General features: G+C 47.2%; 1 protein-coding gene across 3 annotated transcripts in view; it reads right to left on the reverse strand.

The window, feature by feature from the left end:
• Nucleotides 1–18,959, reverse strand: part of LOC115472456 (ubiquitin-conjugating enzyme E2 E1-like) — a 172,095-nt gene extending 153,136 nt beyond the window's left edge. Inside the window, exons 1-3 of one of the 3 annotated variants that reach the window (XM_030206752.1) lie at nt 18,854–18,959; nt 17,707–17,905; nt 16,603–16,653 (exon numbers count right to left, since the gene is read on the reverse strand). In XM_030206752.1, coding sequence (XP_030062612.1) covers nt 16,603–16,653; nt 17,707–17,870 — 215 coding nt within the window. In that variant the 5' untranslated portion in view covers nt 17,871–17,905; nt 18,854–18,959. Of the gene's footprint in view, nt 1–16,602; nt 16,654–17,706; nt 17,906–18,356; nt 18,424–18,583; nt 18,730–18,853 lie in introns of those variants that run through there. The other 2 variants (XM_030206748.1, XM_030206757.1) reach the window with 2 other exon arrangements.
• Nucleotides 18,960–19,343: the final 384 nt, after the last annotated feature.

Consider the following 19,343-nt stretch of genomic DNA (forward strand, 5'->3'; position numbering starts at 1 on the left):
CGGAAGATCTTGCGGACTATGTCCCTGTTCAGAGACCATTCGTGAGGTTGCATTATCCTGCTCAATCTGTCGGCCAGACTGTTTACGCCTGCCAGGTAAGTGGCTTGGAGAAACATGCTATGACTAAACGGCTTCCTGAGAGGACGTGATCCGGTGCCCCCATGCTTGTTTGTGCAATACATTGCAACCTCATTGTCTGCCTGAATCAATATTATTTGGTTGGACAGCCTGTCTCTGAAAGCCTTTAGAGCATTCCAGATCACTCGCAATTCCAGGATATTGATCTGAAGAATCAATATGATTTGGTTGGACTGCCTGTCTCTGAAAGCCTTTTATTTATTTGTTGCATTTGTACCCCACATTTTCCCACCTATTTGCAGGCTCAATGTGGCTTACATAGTACAGTCAAAGGCGTTTGCCCAGTCGGTTGATAACAAGTACAAGGTTGAAATGTGATCGTATGAGGTATATGTGGAGGGTCGGGAAGGATGAAGATTGCTGTTGTCCAGTATGATCAAAGTCATGCTGTGTTGCTGGGTGAAGAGGTTTACGTGGGGTCATTGGGGTAGGCCTTTTTGAAAAAGGTTGGTTTTTAGTGATTTCCTGAAGTTCTGGCGGTCGTGGATTATTTTCAGGGCTTTTAGGAGGCCATTCCATAGTTGTGCGCTTAGGTAGGAGAAGCCGGATGCGGTTTTGTATTTCAGTCCTTTACAGTTTGGGTAATGTAGGTTTAGGTATAATCTTTAGAGCATTCCAAATCACTCACAATTCCAGGAGATTGATCTGAAAACCTTTTCCCCCAAAAGGACCAGGTTCCTTGAGTGTGAAGCCCATCCACATGAGCATCTGTCAGCACTTTTTGTGGCTGAGGAATTTGGAATGGATGTCAAATTGGACCGAATCGTCTACCACTGAAGGGAATTCCGAAAGTCGGTGGATAGTCGGATTACATCCTCCAACTCCCCACTGCTTGATACCACTGGGAAGCTAGGGTCCATTGAGCTGATCTCGTGTATAGACGTGCCATGGGAGTTACATGAACTGTGGAGGCCATGTGCCCCAGAAGTCTCAACATCTGCCAAGCCGTGATCTGTTGAGACGCTCGAGCTATGGACACCAGGGACAGGAGGCTGTCCACCCTTGCCTCGGGAAAATAAGCTCGAGCTGTCCTTGTGTTCAACAGAGCTCAAATGAATTCAAACTTTTGTACTAGGATGAGATGGGACGGAGTAATTGATCACGAAGCCCAGTAGCTCTAGCACCTGAATAGTCATGCACATGGACTGTATAGCACCTGCCTCTGAGGTGCTCTTCACCAGCCAATCATAAAGATAAGGGAACACGTGCACTCCCAGTCTGCGTAGCGACGCTGCAACTACTGCCATGCACTTTGAGACCACTGGGCGCAGACGCTAGACCAAAGGGCAGTACACAGTACTGAAAGTGCTGTGTTCCTAGCCGAAATCGAAGATACCTCTTGTGAGTTGGAAGTATCGAGATGTGTGTGTAAGCATCCTTTAAGTCCAGAGAGCATAGCCAATCTCTCTCTTGAATTATAGGAAGAAGGGTGCTCAGGGAACCATCCTGAACTTTTCTCGGACTAGAAATTTGTTCAGGGCCCTTAGGTCTAGGATAGGACGCATCCCCCCTGTTTTCTTTTGCACAAGGAAGTACCTGGAATAGAATCCCAGCCCTTCTTCCCCTGGTGGAACGGGTTTGACCGCAGTGGCCTTTAGAAGGGCAGAGAGTTCCTATGCAAGTATCTGCTTGTGCTGGGTAAGAATGAGCTCTCAGTGGGCAATTTGGAGGTTTGGATTCCAGATTGAGGGTGTATCCTAACTGGACTATTTGAAGAACCCACCTTTGGTGAAAAAACATCAACCTCCCCCCTACCGGCAAGTAGTCCGGTACAGACACTTTTACTGAGGCTATGCTGAACTGGAGCCAGTCAAAAGCCCATCCCTTGGTTTTGCTGGGGAGCAGAGTGGGCCTTAGATGCACGCTGTTGACGAGAACGAGTACGCTGGGGCTAAGCCTGGGCAGGCTACCGAGAAGCAGGAGTGTACCTATGCCTAGAATAGGAATAGGGAGCACTCCTCTTCCCTCCAAAATACCTCCAAGATGAGGAGGCATTAGCAGAAGGTGCCTGGTGGGAGAGAGAATCCATAGCATCATTATGCTTCTTGATCTGATCAACCAGAGCCTCTACTTTTTCACCAAAAAGATCTCCCCCCCCCCCCCCCCCCCCCCCCCGGCAAGGAACATCCTCCATTCGCTGCTGGACAGAATGATCCAGGTCAGAGAAGCGCAGCCATGAGAGTCTACGCATCACTATAACCTGAGCAGCGATCCTAGAGGCTACATCAAAAGTGTCAAACGTACCCCTGGCCAGGAACTTTTGACACGCCTTCTGCTGCCAGACCACCTGGCGAAAAGGCTCGGCCAGCTCCGTAGGGGGTGCATCCACCAAGCCTGACAGTTGTATTGAATCCCGCAAGTGCACGCTCGTGAAGAGCTGGTAAGATTGGATCTTGGCAGTGAGTATAGCGGCCTGGTACGTCCACCTCCCAAAAGAGTCAAGAGTCCTAGCTGCTCTGCCTGGGGGCGCCGAATTATAGTCTCTAGTACTCCTAGCTCTCTTGAGAGCGGAATCCACCACTGTGGAATTGTGGGGTAATTGGGACCTCATCAATCCAGGTTCACCGTGGATCCGATATTGGGATTCAGCTTTCTTGGGGACCACAGGGCCAGAGGGGCGGACCAGTTTCACATAAGGACTTCCTTCAGTACATTATGCAGAGGGACTGTCACAGCCTCTTTAGGTGGAGAAGAATAATCCAGAACCTCGAGCATCTCAGCCCTGGGCTCATCCTCAACCTCCACAGGGAAGGGAATAGCCGTAGCCATTTCCCGGACAAGAGGAAAAGGACAGACTCCGACACTGGACCAGCCTCGATGCCGAGGAACGATGTCCTCTGTGGCGATGTTGAGAAGTCGACGCCCGATCCGACTGTGGCAAAGCTCCCTCCACCGACGTCGAAGGGGAGTCGACCTGGGTGGCAGCCAATGCCACAGGCAGCACCGCAGTCTGAGACCTCACCACAGGAGAAGGGCCAGACACTGCTGCAGCAGATGGTACAGCAGGCGCAAGCACCCCCCGACACCAAAGCTGACTGTCGCAGTAGTCCCTCCAGAAGCTCTGGAAACAAGGCCTGGATTTGCTCATCGAGAGCTGCCATCGGAGAAGGCTGCAGGGCTGGTGGGACAGGCGGTGTCAGAATCCGTGGAGGCTCGAGCATGTACCGGGCTGCTAGGAGACCGACACATTGGCACCTCCTGTATCGAGGGAGAGTGCTCCTTTAGGCACCAACGATTCTCGGGTGCCGATTCTCTCAAAGACCCGGAACTCCCGGTACCATGCGAAGGAGAATGATGATGGTGCTTCTTCGCCTTCGCTCGACGCCCGTCATCGAGACTCCTCGGAATCTTCACGTCTCCTCGGGGCCGGGTCCGACGAAGGTTGGTCCCAGAGGGGGCATGCATAACAGGAGGCCTCGAGGCAGGTGGAGACCCACTCGACGCCTCACTGCTCCCAGCGCAAGTTGGTCTCTCAGTAGCCATTACCTTAGCTCCCGACGTCGATGCTCCTCTCGATGTCAACATCGAGGGACCGGACCAGGCCCCAAAAAGCTTCTCACTGGACCTCTCAAGATGCTTGAGTCCATTTCTTCACACAAAGACACAGACTACAAACAGCTGGGCTATGGTCGGGCCCAAGGCACCTCTACACACCAGGCATGGGTATCGGTACCTGAGATGGTCTGGTTGCACCAAGTACAACGCTTGAAGCCGCTGCGTGTCTATGACATGGAAGGAAAAGCAGCTTTGGCGAAATCAAACAACGCAATTGTGCCAAAAAAGAAAAGGATCACAAAAGGGGAAAGGCTGGCTGTGTCGAAAAAGAAAGGAAACTTAAAAAGGGGAATAAAAGCAAAAGAAAAAAATACAGGAAACTATATATATATTTTTTTTCAAAACGAAAAGTAAAAGAATAAAACAAGGCAAAAGCCAAAGTCAAAACGAAGTTCTTTTCTGGGCCTGAGAGAGGAGCGAGCAGAAAACTGAACCACACCTCACCACGGAGAAAAAAAAAAAAAGAACTGGGAACCACACTTGCACGACAGATCTCTAGACAACTTTTGTTTTATTTTGCTTGCAAAAATCTTCCGATTCCTGGGCTGCCACAGACATCGATCGACCCACATGTGAGAACAAAGCAGCATGCTTGTCCTCAGAGAATGCCCTGTACAATGGCCAAACCAAAAAGAGTTTGTATCATCTTCAACTAATTCAGAATGCCGCAGCATGACTGATAGAAGGCTGCGAGTGGCATGACCATATCACACCCTTCCTGCAAAAGCTACGCTGGCTACCAATAACTTACAGGGTTAAATTTATGTTTGATTTTCAAGGTCCTCAGACAAAATGGGCCAGAGTACTTAAAGAGTAAGTTAGTCCTTTACACACATTTAAGACCGCAAAGGATCATCACTATCTGTACCTTCGTCAAAACAAACTGTACGATGCAATACCAGCCAGCGAGCCTTCTCAGAAGTAGCCCCCACTCTGGAATTTACTCCCAGAAAGGAAATGTATAACTCCAGATTACCTCTACTTCAGGAAGCAGGTGACTTGACTATACACTCATTCTGTACCTGGACTAGCTTGCTACATGACCTGTAACTTAGATCAGTTCCTTATCTCTTGCTTAACTATACAACGAACTTGCCTAGACTTTAACTAACCATCAAATTATCCCAACTGACTCTGTACCATGCATCTTGTTCCCATCATATATCTGTTCTTGGTCCCTCAGCTATATGGTAAGCCATATTGTAGAAAATCTTTAGCATCATATCTATGTTAGTTAAGTTAAATGTTCTAATGCATGCTTATTGGGTGTATCAGTACTACTATGCTAACGTATTATATCTGGTATCTGAATTTGAGTGCTGCTAAAAGTGTATATTTTTGATACTGTTTCACAGTAATTCTATTATTAGGTTTCAATTTACTTTTTTCAAATTTACCTCATTTATTGTATTTGTGTTTATTCTTGGTTATTTTACTATTGTTAGGCTGTTAAAATTATAAGTTTTATGCTAAACTGTACCTACTGTACACCACCGGGTGAATCTCTTCATAAAGGCGGTTAATAAATCCCAATAAATTAAAAAAAAATTAAAAAAAAAAAAAAACCAGAGGGGATGAGGGAAAATGAAAAACTGAGAACAAAACTATAAGTAAACTAAGAAAAATACCCACACAGGAAGGCACTTAGGAAAATCAAAAAGCACAGAGTGAAGAAAGCACACTAACGTGTCCTCTCAGCTCTGAGTAAAAAAAGGAGACTGGAGGACCCACGCTCGCATGTCAGACAAGAAGGCACCAGCGCATGTGCGGTGGGACGCTGCTAGAACTTTCTACTTCACTTGGTAGTCAGTATCTGCACCGGGCTCCATCAGATGATGTCATCCAAATGTGAGAATAAGAAGGCCTGCTTGTCCTCTGAAATGTTGGTTACAGTTTTTATTTGTTTAGAAAGCTGCAGAGGTGACAAACTTTAAGTTTATGGTTTATTAGAATTTGCTATACTGCTATGACTGACAGCTCTCAGTGGTTTACAATAATCCAAAACAATCAGAAATGGAAGAACTACAAAATTGATAGGAAAAAAGTGGATAGAACAAGAAAAGATGGGGGGGGGGGGGGGGGGGGGGAGAGTGCAAGGGCACTCTTTTTACATATTTGTGACCAGGGGCGTATCTGCGTGGGGCCACAGGGGCCTGGGCCCCCGCAGATTTCGCCCTGGCCCCCCTCCCCGCCGTCAACCCTCCCCCGCTGCTTACTTTTGCTGGCGGGGGGCCCCAACCCCCGCCAGCCGAGGTCCGACCCGCAATCTCCATATTTCGTCTTCCTCCGTGGCCATGTGCTTCAAGGAAGTAACGCTGCAGTGCTGATTCGTTGAATCCAGTTCGGCGTCTGACGTCGCTGCGACGTCAGACACCGAACTGGATTCAACGAATCAGCACTGCAGCGTTACTTCCTTGAAGCACATGGCCACGGAGGAAGACGAAATATGGAGATTGCGGGTCGGACCTCGGCTGGCGGGGGTTGGGGCCCCCCGCCAGCAAAAGTAAGCAACGGGGGAGGGTTGACGGCGGGGAGGGGGTGGAGAGAGGCGGCGGCGGGGGGGGCGGGGAGGGAGGCAAAAATGTGCTCCCCCTCTCTGGCTCTGGCCCCCCCTACCGCCGGATTCCAGATACGCCCCTGTTTGTGACGTTTTGTAAATCACTTAGATATGGGATTTCCCAGGATTTGGTGATTCATCAAATCAGTAATAAACAAACATGCTAGTATTTTATAGCAGCAAATTACATGCATAATTCCCAATACAGAATTAACACTTGGCATGCAGCATCCTAGTACCTAAATTTAAGTGACCTTTCAGAATTGCCCTCTGTATGTTTTAAAGGCGTGCTAATGAAGGTGCATCCCTAGTAGCCAGTAAAATCTTTAGAAATTCACCATGCACAGTCATACAACCCACTTGTCTTCAGACAAAAGATATAATGTAGCTTCTATTCTTTTGAAAATTAAGGCATTTATTTTCCGACTAATAAAGGTTATTTGAATGTACAAAAATCAGTGTTTACTGGTGCTTTTGTGCCACAGGTACTATTGTTGGGTACCTTTTCCTGTGGAATCAAGTACAAATACTTATGTGTCACTTAACAGTCATCTGCACAGAAAAGGCAGCAAAACTGATGGCAGAAGCAAGACAGGCCGGGGAAGGGATGAAAGTATCAAGGAAGGTGAAATTAGGTCCTAACTGCTAATTTGCTTTTTTTTAGTCCCTCCGAACCTAGCTGAACTGATGGTTGTGCACATCTTCCAGCAGGTAGAGACTGAGAACAAAGATTGAGAGACAGCCAATAAGAGCCCAGTTCAGCACTATCAAGTCTCAGTATAGCAGTAACAAAGCAGAAGAAAGGAGGAAACCACCATCTGTGTCCCGCTGGTTCCACAGCCACACACAAAGAGCAATAAGCATGCTGGCAATGGACCAACGCCAAATATTTGAATGTAACTTTGTGCATAAACAAAAGAACAATTTTTTTATTTTTTTACTTTTCAAAGAAAGTAACCATACGCTGAACCAAATCTGAAGTAATTACAACTGATCAGAGTGCTGGGCCAGTCACGAGGTACTAAAGGAAAGCAAATTAGCAAGTAGGACCTAATTTCACCTTCCTTAGCGTCCCTCCAGACCAGCCCAGCTGAACTGATGGGAAGTGTTTGAACATATCTCCGCTTCTCTTCAAGTGTCAAAGCAGTCCATTATGGGAGGGATCCCAACAGCCCCGCCAACCAAAAATCGAATCTCAACACGCCTGAACATCTACTCTGTAATGCTCGACAAAAGAATGCAAAAAAGGACCACATGGCCACCTTGCAAATATCCACCTGAGACACCAAGGAAAACTCAACCCAAGACGACTCCTGTCCCCTCATAGAATGAGTTTTAATTCCACCCGGAATGGGCCTGTTCTTTAGAATATATGCTGAATTAATCTCCTTGATCCACATGGCCAATGTAGCTTTAGATGCCGCCAAACCTCTATGACCACCTTCAAGCAGCACAAATGGGCGGTCCGAATTGCAAAAGATTTCCGTTCGCCATATATATGCCTTCAACACTTTACGGACATCAAGCTTACGCAAAGATCGCTGCTCCTCCAATCCTCTGGAAGCCCCTAGGGATAGCAGGGCCAGAGATGGACATGAAAAGACAAAAACGTTTGGTAGAAAAGAGGGAACCGGCCTTAACACTACAAGATCTGCCAAGAACCCCAAAAAGGGCGCCCTACAGGACAAAGCCTATAACTCCAACACACGCCTTGCAGAAGAAATTGCTACCAGAAACACCGCCTTCAAAGTAAGGTCCTCAAGAGACATAGAGACTAATGGCTCAAATGGAGCCTGGACCAGCATCGAGAGTACGAGATTAAGATCCCACGAAGGAAAGGAAGGACGCTGGGGCGGACACAGAACCTGAACTCCCCTGAGAAAACGACCAACATCCGGATGACTACTTAAGGGTTTACCCTTCACTCGTCCTCGAAAGGAAGTCAACGCAGCTAGCTGAACTTTAAGAGAAGCCAAGGCTAAACCTTTATCCAGACCATCTTGTAGGAATACTAGCACCTGCGGGACTGAAGCCTGAAAAGGAGAAACTCCCCAATCACACCAAGCTCCAAAAATCCACCAAACCCAGACGATGAAAACGTAACATAGTCGCAATTACACCCATCGTCAAGTAGCCACGCTTCCTTAACCTAAGCCCTCTCAAGAGCCAAGCAGTAAGACAAAATTTTTCCGGATTTGACACAACTACCGGCCCTTGGGACAAGAGGCCTATCTTCACCGGAAACTGAAGACCAGGTAGCAAGAGCAGACGCCTTAAATCTGCATACCAAGAACGTCTCAGTCAATTGGGAGCCAAAAGGATCACCAGGCCTGAATGGCTCTATTTTTTGAATGACTCGGCTGAGTAACAGCCAGGAAGGAAACATATATAGAACACCCAGTAGCAACAGATGGAGTAACGCGTCCAAGCCCTCGGAGGACTGCTCCTTCCGGTGACTGAAGAAGCGCAGAACCTTGGTATTCTGATGAGTCACCATCAAATCCATCACCGGGCTGCCCCGCGTCTGAACTACCGTGTTGAAAGCCTTCGCGCTGAGAGACCGTTTCCCCAGATCTAGGGCTCATCGATTGAGGAAATCTGCCTTGCATGGAGAACTCCCGCTACGTGAGAGGCTGACAAATCGAGGTGTTTCTCCGACCAGTGCATGATTTCATGGGTCTCTTGTGCTAGCCTGGGACTCCTTGTACCCCCTTCTCTGTTGAATACACCACTGCCGTAGCACTGCCCAACAGAACTCGCACTGCCTTGCCCTCTAGGAGCTCTTGAAAGTGGATCACTGCAAGCCGAATCACCCTGGGCTTCAACAGATTGATGGAACAACTGGATTCTTCCTCCGACCAGAGTCCTTGCACCAGATGGTCTAAGCACAGAGCTCCCCAGCCTTTGAGACTGGCATCCGTGGTCACTTCTGTCCAGAGTCCAGCAGCTGGTCCGCTGACAAGTTGCTCAACCACAGCCACCAGCAGAGATCCCGTCACACCGTCCATGGTAAAGGCAACCTGTCCTCCAACAAATCTTTTTGGGGAGACCACCTGAGCAGTAGTGAATTCTCAAGGCTCCTCATGCGAGACCTGGCCCACTGGACCACTTCGATAGTCGCTGCCATCAATCTCAGAACCTGAAGATATAGCCAAGTCGAAGACTGTGGCTGTTTGCGGAGAGCCTGCACCTGCAACTGGATCTTGAGAATGCACTGCTCCAGAAGAAACGCTCGACCCCAAAGGGTTTCGAATGTCACTCCTAGATAATCCAACATCTGTGACGGCACCAAACGACTCTTGAGTGGATTGATCACCCAACCTAGAGACTCCAAAAATTGGACAACCTGCGCCGTAACCTGACAACATTCCTGATATGACTTCACTCGGATCAATCAATTGTCCAGGTAGGTATGCACCAAGACGCCTTTCTTGCAAAGAGCCACCACTACTATCACCATGATTTTGGTGAATGTTTGCGGAGCAGTTGCCAGACCGAACGGCACTGGTATAAACTGATAATGCCAGCCTAACATGGCAAAGCGGAGAAAGCAATGATGCACCTGGCGAATAAGAACATGGAGATGATCAAGTGGGTTGAGGAACTCTTCTCCCAAGCAAACTGCCACTATAACTGACCTTAGGGTCTCCATTTGGAACAGAGACACCCGAAGAGCCCTGTTTACCTTTTCGAGATCCAGAACAGGACGAAAAGAATCTTCCTTCTTCGGGACCACAAAAATATATAGAATACCTGCCTTTAACCCGCTCCTGAACAAATACCAGGCAGAGTGCTCATAACGCAATCAATCTGACCACAGTGTCTCTTACTGTTTGAGCTTTTACCTGAGACCGACAGGGGGACTCTAGGAAAACATCTGGCAGCAGCACATGAGCTAACTGAAGGGCGTAACCGTCCCGAATATTTTTGAGAACCCATTGATCAGAATTAATCTGGGCCCACCTCCAGTAAAACTCCTTTAAGCAACCACCGATTGGCACTGGAGACTGGACCCACAAACCTTCATTGTGCTGCATGACTGGAAGACTGGGAAGAGAAGGGACTGTCCCAGACTCCTCGCTTTCCGCCACCAAAGGACTGATTTCGCTGAAAACAACAAGATCTTTGAAAGGGAGTCCCTTTGCCTGAATGGAAATGACAAGCATCACACCCCAGACCTTGTACCGAAGCAAAACTCTGGCTAGTCATCCTAGGACGATCCTCTGGAAGTCTAGGCACTTTGGTATCTCCTAAACTCTTGACCAGCTTGTCCAAATCATCTCCAAACTGTAGAGACCTCCGCGTGTCAGAGAAGATTCCTGCGGGCTGCCACTCCCTAGGCCATGGATTTCGCAGATGCCCAAAGCAAATCACAGAGGGAATCCAACAGAAAGGCTGAGCCTATCTCAATCTTTGCTACCTCTTGAACAATGAGAGAAATCATCCGTCTCTCTATCCAATACCCTTTCCGACCACCAGAAACATGCCCAGGCCATGAGAGCCCCAGAGATTGCCGCCTGAACTGCAAAGGCTGAAACATCAAAAGTATGCTTTAAAAGAGTCTCTATACGCTGGTCCTTAAGGGACATCTCCGTCCACCAGGGCCGTGATCTTCTTAGTCATTGATACCACTGCATCCACTAATGGAGGCTTGAGCCAACCCTTCTCCTGTTCAGGAAATGGATATAGGCAAACCACTGAGTAAGCCAGCCTAGAAGGGGCATCAGGGACATCCCACTGTGCCTGCACTATGTCCCTAATACATAGGGAACGACCTAAAGGATTCATGCATAGCCGGTTCCTGCTCCTCTTCAAAGTTTAAAGCGCTTGCTACCAAAGCAATCAATTCCTGCAAGCCTTCTTTATGAAAATCCCTAGCCACCGAGAGATCCTCCCCTGGCAGCAGATCATCTGCTGCAGCAAAGGAATCTTCTCGCCTCTCACAGTCCTCTGAATCCAGCACCAAATTATCCTCCTGACCTATGGACTAAATCCATGCTTGCCTCTACTTCCTGGTCCTCCAAGGAAACCAGAGGCCTCCGAGCTAGAAACAGGAGCCTGTACCTTCTCAACCGGCAAGGAGGACTGAGGAGAAGACTGGCGCAGTAAATAAGCATTATACCTTGCTAATGCAAAATCTGGAGGGAATTTTTAATATTTCTTTGTTTTTATTATGTTTTATGATAGTTATTATAATGAGTAATTTGTATGAATGTTCCTAATTGACTCTCTGGTTTTGCTGTGCTTTTCTATCAGAAATGGATTTCAAAGTGTGTTTTTATAGTATTTTAATATTGATTTTATTGTTATATTATATTGTAAACCGTTCTGATTTACTTTTGTAATAAGTAACAGTCTAGTAAATTTATAAACAATAAACCTTGCCCCCCCCCCTTGGGGACCCTCCCTGTGCCCCCTGATGTACTGCCTGCAGCTGAGCCTGCTTTTCAGCATGCGCCAGAGACAACTCCGATCCTGACTGGGAAACTAAGATGGAGAACATTCCTGCCAAAGCTGGCACAGCTGAAACCACTGAACTGGAGGAAATCGCCACCCCACTCATCCCTGCAGCTGCAGACACGGCCTGAATCTCCTGTTCTGATGCGGTACAAACCTTGCCAGACTCCATCCGCCAAGAAACCCCAGTGTTGACATACTCTGCAGTGACGCAGCTTCTGTGACATGGCTGCCAAACTAACCGCGCTCCAACTAAACAGGGAACCAGACACTCAAAGAAGCAGAGAGAGCAAGACAGAAAAAAAAAAAAGGGAAGTTTAGCGCTGGTCAGCTGTTTGGTTTTTTTTTTTTAACCACTGCTATGCTCTTTGAAAATAAATTCTCCCTGGTCTTTTTTGTTTTAAAACTTACTGTGGCTGTCCCCCACGGTCCTACAACACCCTTCCCTTAAAGGGGTGTAGAACAGCCCTTAATTTAACCCTTTAGTGTCCGATGTTCCCGTAATAAGCCATATGGGAACAGATTGATGGGAACACTGGACACTAATTAAACTGAAGTAATGACAAATTGTGATAAAGTAAGACAAAGAAAACGCTCAGGGTGAGTACAGGGAGGAGGGACTTGGCCACTCGAGTCTGCACTCCTGAGGCAAAGGAAAAACCCCATGGGTCTCAGCCTCGCCAGGAATTATTCCTCAGCGGAGCACAGAGAGAAATACGGATAAAGGATTCACCGTTTTTCACCTGCTGGAGACAGACTTGATAGGGCTGAAATGGGTTCTTATTGGCGCTCTCAAGAATCTTTCTCCTCAGTCTCCAACTGCTGGAAGGCGTGCACAACCATCAGTTCTTACCACAATATCATTGTTTCTTCTCATATGCAATAAAATAATATAAATTTAAACAATTCCATGTTTCTTTGAGACATAATAGTATGCAAAATAGAACAAATTAGGTTGATATTCAAAAGTTATTTGTTCACTGGGGACTGGTGAAATGTATGATTTTACTGTCTACTTCCAAAATACAAATATTATTGACCAAATATCTGTTTGAATAGCTCAGTACTATTTGTATAAAGACGGGCTAGGTTTCGGAAGGGCTAAGTTGGGCTAAAAATGATCCATTTCACGACGATATTCAACCGTTAAACTGATAAATTTATACATTTAGGTCTGCTGATAGCCTGAAATCGATAGCGCCAGCATGGTGACCACACTAGCATATTCACTATCACTACCTATCCCTCCATTTACTAAGTCGCCCTAGCGGCTGCCATGCACTAATGCCAACACAGCCCATTCACTTTGAATGGGCTGTGTTGGCATTGCCATGTGGCTTAGTAAACCGGGGGGGGGGGGGGGGGGTATATGAATAGTGAGCCTGAATGTATGGGTTAAGTTAAACACCTCCGTTGGCATTTAATTTAACCCTGTCACAACACCAGCTTAATAATGACCCCAATAAGACTAATTCAGAATCAGTGTGTGTAATAGTATGAGAACCCCTAGGGTCCTCACCACAATTAATTAGCTAATTTGAATTAGGTACTTAAATAATTGAACCACCATGCAGAGTAAAATTTGCATGATTAAGTTTAGGCATCCTGTCCTACATAGAAGTCCAAATGGTTTTCAGTTTCGTCTCAAGCATCAAAAGTTGGAGAAAACTCATCATGCCAAAAGAAATTAAGATGTTTGTCTGTCTGGACAGGATTATAGACATTTCAAATCAAATGGGGCTCCATTCATCCAAAGATAGACAAGTTTATGCTACCCAGGAGGGATAATTCTGCAATGAGCACCCATGAGCAAACCAAAAATAAAATATCACAAAACTCTCAAACAGCTATAGGTCTGAAAAAAAAGTTTAGATGTCAACAATTAGGGGAAAAAAAACCTAAAATGGGAACTGTGTTCTTAAGAAAATAACTAGGAAGGTATCACCGATCTCTATAAAGAACAATGCTGCTACTTTGAGTTTGCCAAAGATATCTGAATAGCGCACAAGATTTCTGGCATAATGTTCTCTGACAAGCAAGTCAGAAATTTGGTTTCAAATACTTGGTGAAAAACAAATACTGCCTTTCAAACTAACACATGCCTGGACAGTGTGCCACCAATAATCCAACTATAAATTCTACTTCAAATAGAAAATTATTAAAGATAACGCCAAGCCATTCATCTGTAAGGTGAAGCTGACCCCCAGCCAAAAGTGAGTTTTGCAGCAAGAAAACAATCCAAAACAATCAAGTAAATAAAATCTCTTCTTCAAACATTTTGTAGTTTGCTGAGTTGAAGTATCAGCCTAAACCTAATTGAAATGCTGCTGGAAGACAAAGTTAAAGGGTTCACGCAACGAAGGAAGCCTTCACATCACAGAGCTGAAACAAGCTCTGTATGGCAAAATGGGCCAAAATTCCTCGAGTGATACGAGAGGCTGATCAACAGTTCACAGGAAACTTAGATGAAGTACTAAATGAAGGGCTCATATATTTTCTCGCACAAAAATATTTGTTGAAGCTTTTTTTTTTTTTTTAACAATTCAGAATAATTTTCATTTGAGTTATTCGTTCAAAAGGGATTATTTTTATGAGAGTTTACACTAGGCTATAATCATATTTTTAGTATAAATTATAAGATGTAATTAAGCATAAAAATAATAACAAAACAAAAAAATACATCTTTTATCCCCTCCCCCAATTTGCTGAATATCTTGCCCAACAAAGCAGCTAACATTTCCACACCATATGACCCACTCAAGGGCAAACCCACTGGGAAGAAGTTAGCCTTTAATCTTTTTCTAAATGTCAAGAAATTCAATTCAGCCTGCAAAACAAGTGGGATTTTTCCATAAAAGCAGGGTGCCACACAAAAGCCATCATCCTAACATGTTTTCCACAGCATCTGCTGATGTGTATAACAACAATTTATTCACCAAATATTTAGGCACCTCATGACACCCCCCCCCCCCCCCCGTTTACTAAGCCGTGCTAGCAACTGCTGTGCACTAATGCCTACACAGCCCATTCACTTTGAATGGGCTGTGTCGGCATTGCTGCGTGACTTAGTAAACAGGGGGATAAGTAACTTTAAAGGCTAAATTTATCACTTCAAACCTAACTGGCCACCAGTTAAGGAACAAGTAGGTGTAATGCAGAGTGAGCACTAATTAATTAGTGTTTATTAATATTCTAGCAGCTGTGTTCTATCATTAGTGTTACCGCAGGTGCCTATGATTGGTGAAAACTCCACAGTCTAGAGCAGTATTTTTCAATGCAAGGTCCGGGGGGGGCAGTGATGGCACCAAGGAGGTTTAATAAGACAGAAAGAAGGACATCAAAAATTTGAAGCTCATTTTCCCCAGCAGCTGACATATTGGGGTACCCAAAAGAAAATCCCTTGAGAACTCCCTAACCCCCCACCCCCCTTTTAAAAGAAAGGCTGCAAAACCAATATAAATCTCACAAGTTTACTATTGTTTTTCAATAGCGTCTGAAAATGTTTTGGGTCACTCAATATGGCAGCAAGCTTCAGCCCACATAATGGGTCAGGTAGGCTCATGCTGTCTCCTGTCTTATTAAACTTCCTTGGATGGCCCCCACTGTGTTTCTGTATTTTTCCTCCTACTCTGCTTCTCTACCCAGGACAAAAGGGGTAAAGGGGGGGGGGGGGGAGGGAAAGAGTTGCATGCGTGAAGGACAAGGCATTTCTCAACAGACAACAGAGGATGCCATTTGGAAATGCTTACACTTGAGGATACCCCTCCCCCCCCCCCCCCAATGAAATTTGAAGGTGGGCTGATGGGAATGGATGTCACTGACACACACTGGTCAGCAGTGTCATGTCCCCACATGGGAAGATATCTGGTGGCTCTCCTTTAGCTCATTAGAATCCAAAGTGGCCTCAGCTTAAAAATGAATGAAGACCACTGGTCTATCTCATGCTTTTATTTCTACTGAAGGGTTCTGCAGCTATAGTGACCACTAATTACTGAATGAACCTGCAAGATCGCTAACTTCACTTCAATTTTTGACAATATCCAATCCAGTGTTTCTTTATTACCTAGGTCAATGGTTCCCAAACCTGGTCCTGGAGGCACCCCAGACAGTCAGGTTTCAGGATATCCACAATAAATATTCATGAGAGAGAGATCTGCATGCAGTACATGCAAATCTCCCTCATGAATATTCATTGTGTGTACCCTGAAAACCTGACTGTCTGGGGTGCCTCCACAACCACCTCAATCACAGTAAAATCATGCAAACAGAAGATAACTAAGGATTTTTAAAAACCCAGCCTCAACAAAACTACCTATGTGCAGGGCAGGATTATGGCATAGGCAAACTAGACACATGCCTAGGGCCCAAAGGTTTAGGACAGGCTATCAGATGTTCTTATTCAATGGCTCCCAAAGCAGATTTTTGTCCTAGAAAGTCAGCTGTTGCTGAAAGAAGAGGGTGGGAGACCAGAGTCACAGCTGCCCTCTGGGAAGTCTACCTGTCTATTCTCTTTACCACCCATGAATTGCACTCTAGTTTGCAGGAGACATGTGAAGCGCTTTTTTTGCTGCACTCTCTTTTGCCCGTTTTCCTCTCAACCAGAAACACAGAGCCCTATTTGGAAAGTTTTAATCTTGTTTATGTTAGGATAAGGATCCAATATGCTTGTTTGCTTACAGCATACCAAAGGGTTAAGCCTACCCTGCCTATAAGGTAAGAAAAATCTATTCACATATTGCAAAAATTCAACCACCACCAGAAGTTTCAGCCCAGCTCAAAACAAGAACTTGCATGGAAATATTTATGAAAACAAATATATCCACCCCGTTCTTTCCCAGCACACACAGCCGCTTTTCAAGCTCTTTAAAGCCCACGTGTGTCGGCGTGAAACAGACCTGCAGTTGGGAGGCGGGTCCAGGGTGATGTCAGCCAGCTCCTTCTGAATTCTGTGGGAAGAAAACGGGGAGATGCTCAGTATGGAGCCCGACAGGCCGCCCCCCACCCAGGCAGGTGCAGACATGCGACGGAGTTGGAGTTGCAGCCCCCAAGGGAGGGCAGTTATACTGGGCGAACGTTAGGGGGCGCGCGCGCGTAACCTCACATCAACGGCCAGTCGGCCACTCCTGCAGGGGGGAGGACAGACACGCGCGCACAGCCACTCCACCACCATCCATAAATTAACCACCCACAGAGAAAAAAAATCTCATAGCAAGTCTTAATATGGCGCCTAAACACGTTCCAATCCACTCGAGTGCAGTGTCCCTCCTTCCCTCTGCAGTGGTGGGTCGCAGCTCGCCACTTTGGCCCCCAAGGTGAGGAGGCCACTGTCGCCGTCGGGACCCCGAGCAGAGAGCGCGCACCCGCGGCCACCCCCGCGCGTGAAGAGCGGTTTAAGCTAATATGCAAATGAGGTGCGGCCGGGCGCGCGCAGCGAGCACGCTCCCGGAATTCGAGGCAGAGACGACGGCGGCTGCAGCAACCCGGCTGCCGAGGAGCCGGAGGGAACTTAAAGGGGAAGTGGACATTTTCTGTCTTCTGTTCACCTCCTCCTCGCCCCCCTTACATCGCGGCCCTTTGTGTCTCTATATTCGCACCATGCTGAAGTGAGACACTCTACCATCACCCTTCTCCCCCCAGCCACCTTTACACATTTTACCTCATTTTTTTGGTCAATGGACTTTTTGCGGCAAAAACCGACCTTACAATGTAGATCAATGTGAGACCCTCCTCCTTTCACAATTTTTTTTCACGCCCACCATGATGCGGGTAATAAATTAATAGTAATCCTTTATTTAAAGAAACTACTTTTTAGTATCCATTGACAATACAATTTCTGCATTTCTGTCTGCAAACAAACCAAAGGGAAATTAATCCAGGACAACACCCCCCCCCCTTTTTTTTTTTAACTCACTGGTGAGATGTCTATGTACACACTAAGTATTGCTGTCGGGACTGATGTACACCTACATAGCCCTACATTTTTTTAAATAATTTTTTACCTTTTAGCGCTTGTGGAGAGGAGTTTGGAATTTTTGCTCATGTTGACTTTACTTTCCTTTTTCTTGGGGGTGGTAGTGGTGGCCGCCGCTTCTTTCTCTATCTGCTGGTTAGAGGATGTGGATGAAGAGGAGCTGGTGCTGGCTCTGGAATCGTCATCCGACATAGCGAGATCGGCGATCAGAGCCGGAGAGAGACAGCCTGCAAGGGGGGGGGAGAGGGGGGCACACCACACAGAGAAAGAAACCCAAGAGATAACTACCAACAGGGAACTACAAACATTGCACCCACCACGCTGCCAGCGGACCTCTACCACCCTAGCCCTGTACCCCCCCCCCCCCGATCTGCAAGCAGTGCACTTCTCTAGAACAAGCACACACTGTAGAAACTGTCTCTATTGCAGCCCCCAGTCTCTCTCTCTCTCCCCCTCCCCCCGCGCCGCGCCAGGAGGCGAGATTTGCAGTATCTAAAATAAATAGTCCTGCTGGGATAAAGGAAAGGGGGGGGGGGGTGTCTTTTGAAAGCTCAAAAGAAGTTTTAGCCAAACCTTTTTGGCTCTTTACCCAAACTACTGGTTACACGTAAATAAACAATCCCAAAACCAGCAGAAACAGAAGCACATATCCATTCCAGACACACAAAACAAACCCACCTCCCTAGCCAGCTAGCAGCAACAGCAGTGGCGGCTGGACACCCCCCATCCCCCACACAGAACAGCCCCGGGCTCCTGGGGAGCAGACGGAGCGACGTGTCCTGTCCCCCGTTCGCAACAGAGTCCAGGGGCGGCCCAGGCCTGCCTCTAGGTAGCCTGAATTTAACAAGGGGGGAGGGGGGCGACGAAGACCTAGGGAAGAATCCGAATCTCCAAGCTCGAGATACCTGTTGGCTTCATTGCCTTCTGGCTCCCACCCCTTGCATTCCTCGCGGTAGACACATAACTGGGTTGAGAGCACTCTCACTCCCCCGCCCCTCGATCCCCGACCTGGGATCCCGGGAAGTAGGGCGGGAGGGAGAGTATATAGGACTGGAAGCCTTTCTCCCCGCTCTCTCTCTGGCCGCCCCTGCCCCTCTCGCTACCCCTACCCCCACCCCCACCCGAGCAGCCCAGCCCCCTCCATGGCAGACGGCAAAGCCGGGGGGATCCTTTACCTCTCTTTGTGCCGGGCTCTGCTCGCGGCTCGGCCGGGCCTGGCACTCGTGTCTCTCTCGCTGGGAGAGAAGCGGAAGTGCTGCAACAGCAACTATTAAAGCAAGCAATGGCTTCCCCGCCTGCCTCCCTCTGGCCGAAGCGCTCCCGGTGAGACAGTACTCACAGTTTCCCCCTGGTACTGTGCGGGACAGCCCACCTACTGCCCCCACCCCCCTACTGTCAAACCCTGCTGCCCCCCCTCTTCCCAATTCTGGTACAGGAGACACAGCGACTGGACCCCACTTCCATTCTGTTACTTTAGCCCCATAGCCCCTTATACTGTTAAGCCCTGCTAATCACCTCTTTTTCCCCCTCCGCCCTCCAAAAAAAAAAAAAAGGTGAGAAGGCCAACACATAGAGCACCTGGTCCCCACTTCTCTTTTGTTACTTCAACCCCATAGACCCTCATATGGTCAAATCCTGCTAGTCACCCCTGATTCCCTCTCCCCA

The sequence above is a fragment of the Microcaecilia unicolor genome, chromosome 1, assembly GCF_901765095.1.
Source record: "Microcaecilia unicolor chromosome 1, aMicUni1.1, whole genome shotgun sequence".
NCBI classification, from domain to species: Eukaryota; Metazoa; Chordata; class Amphibia; order Gymnophiona; family Siphonopidae; genus Microcaecilia; species Microcaecilia unicolor.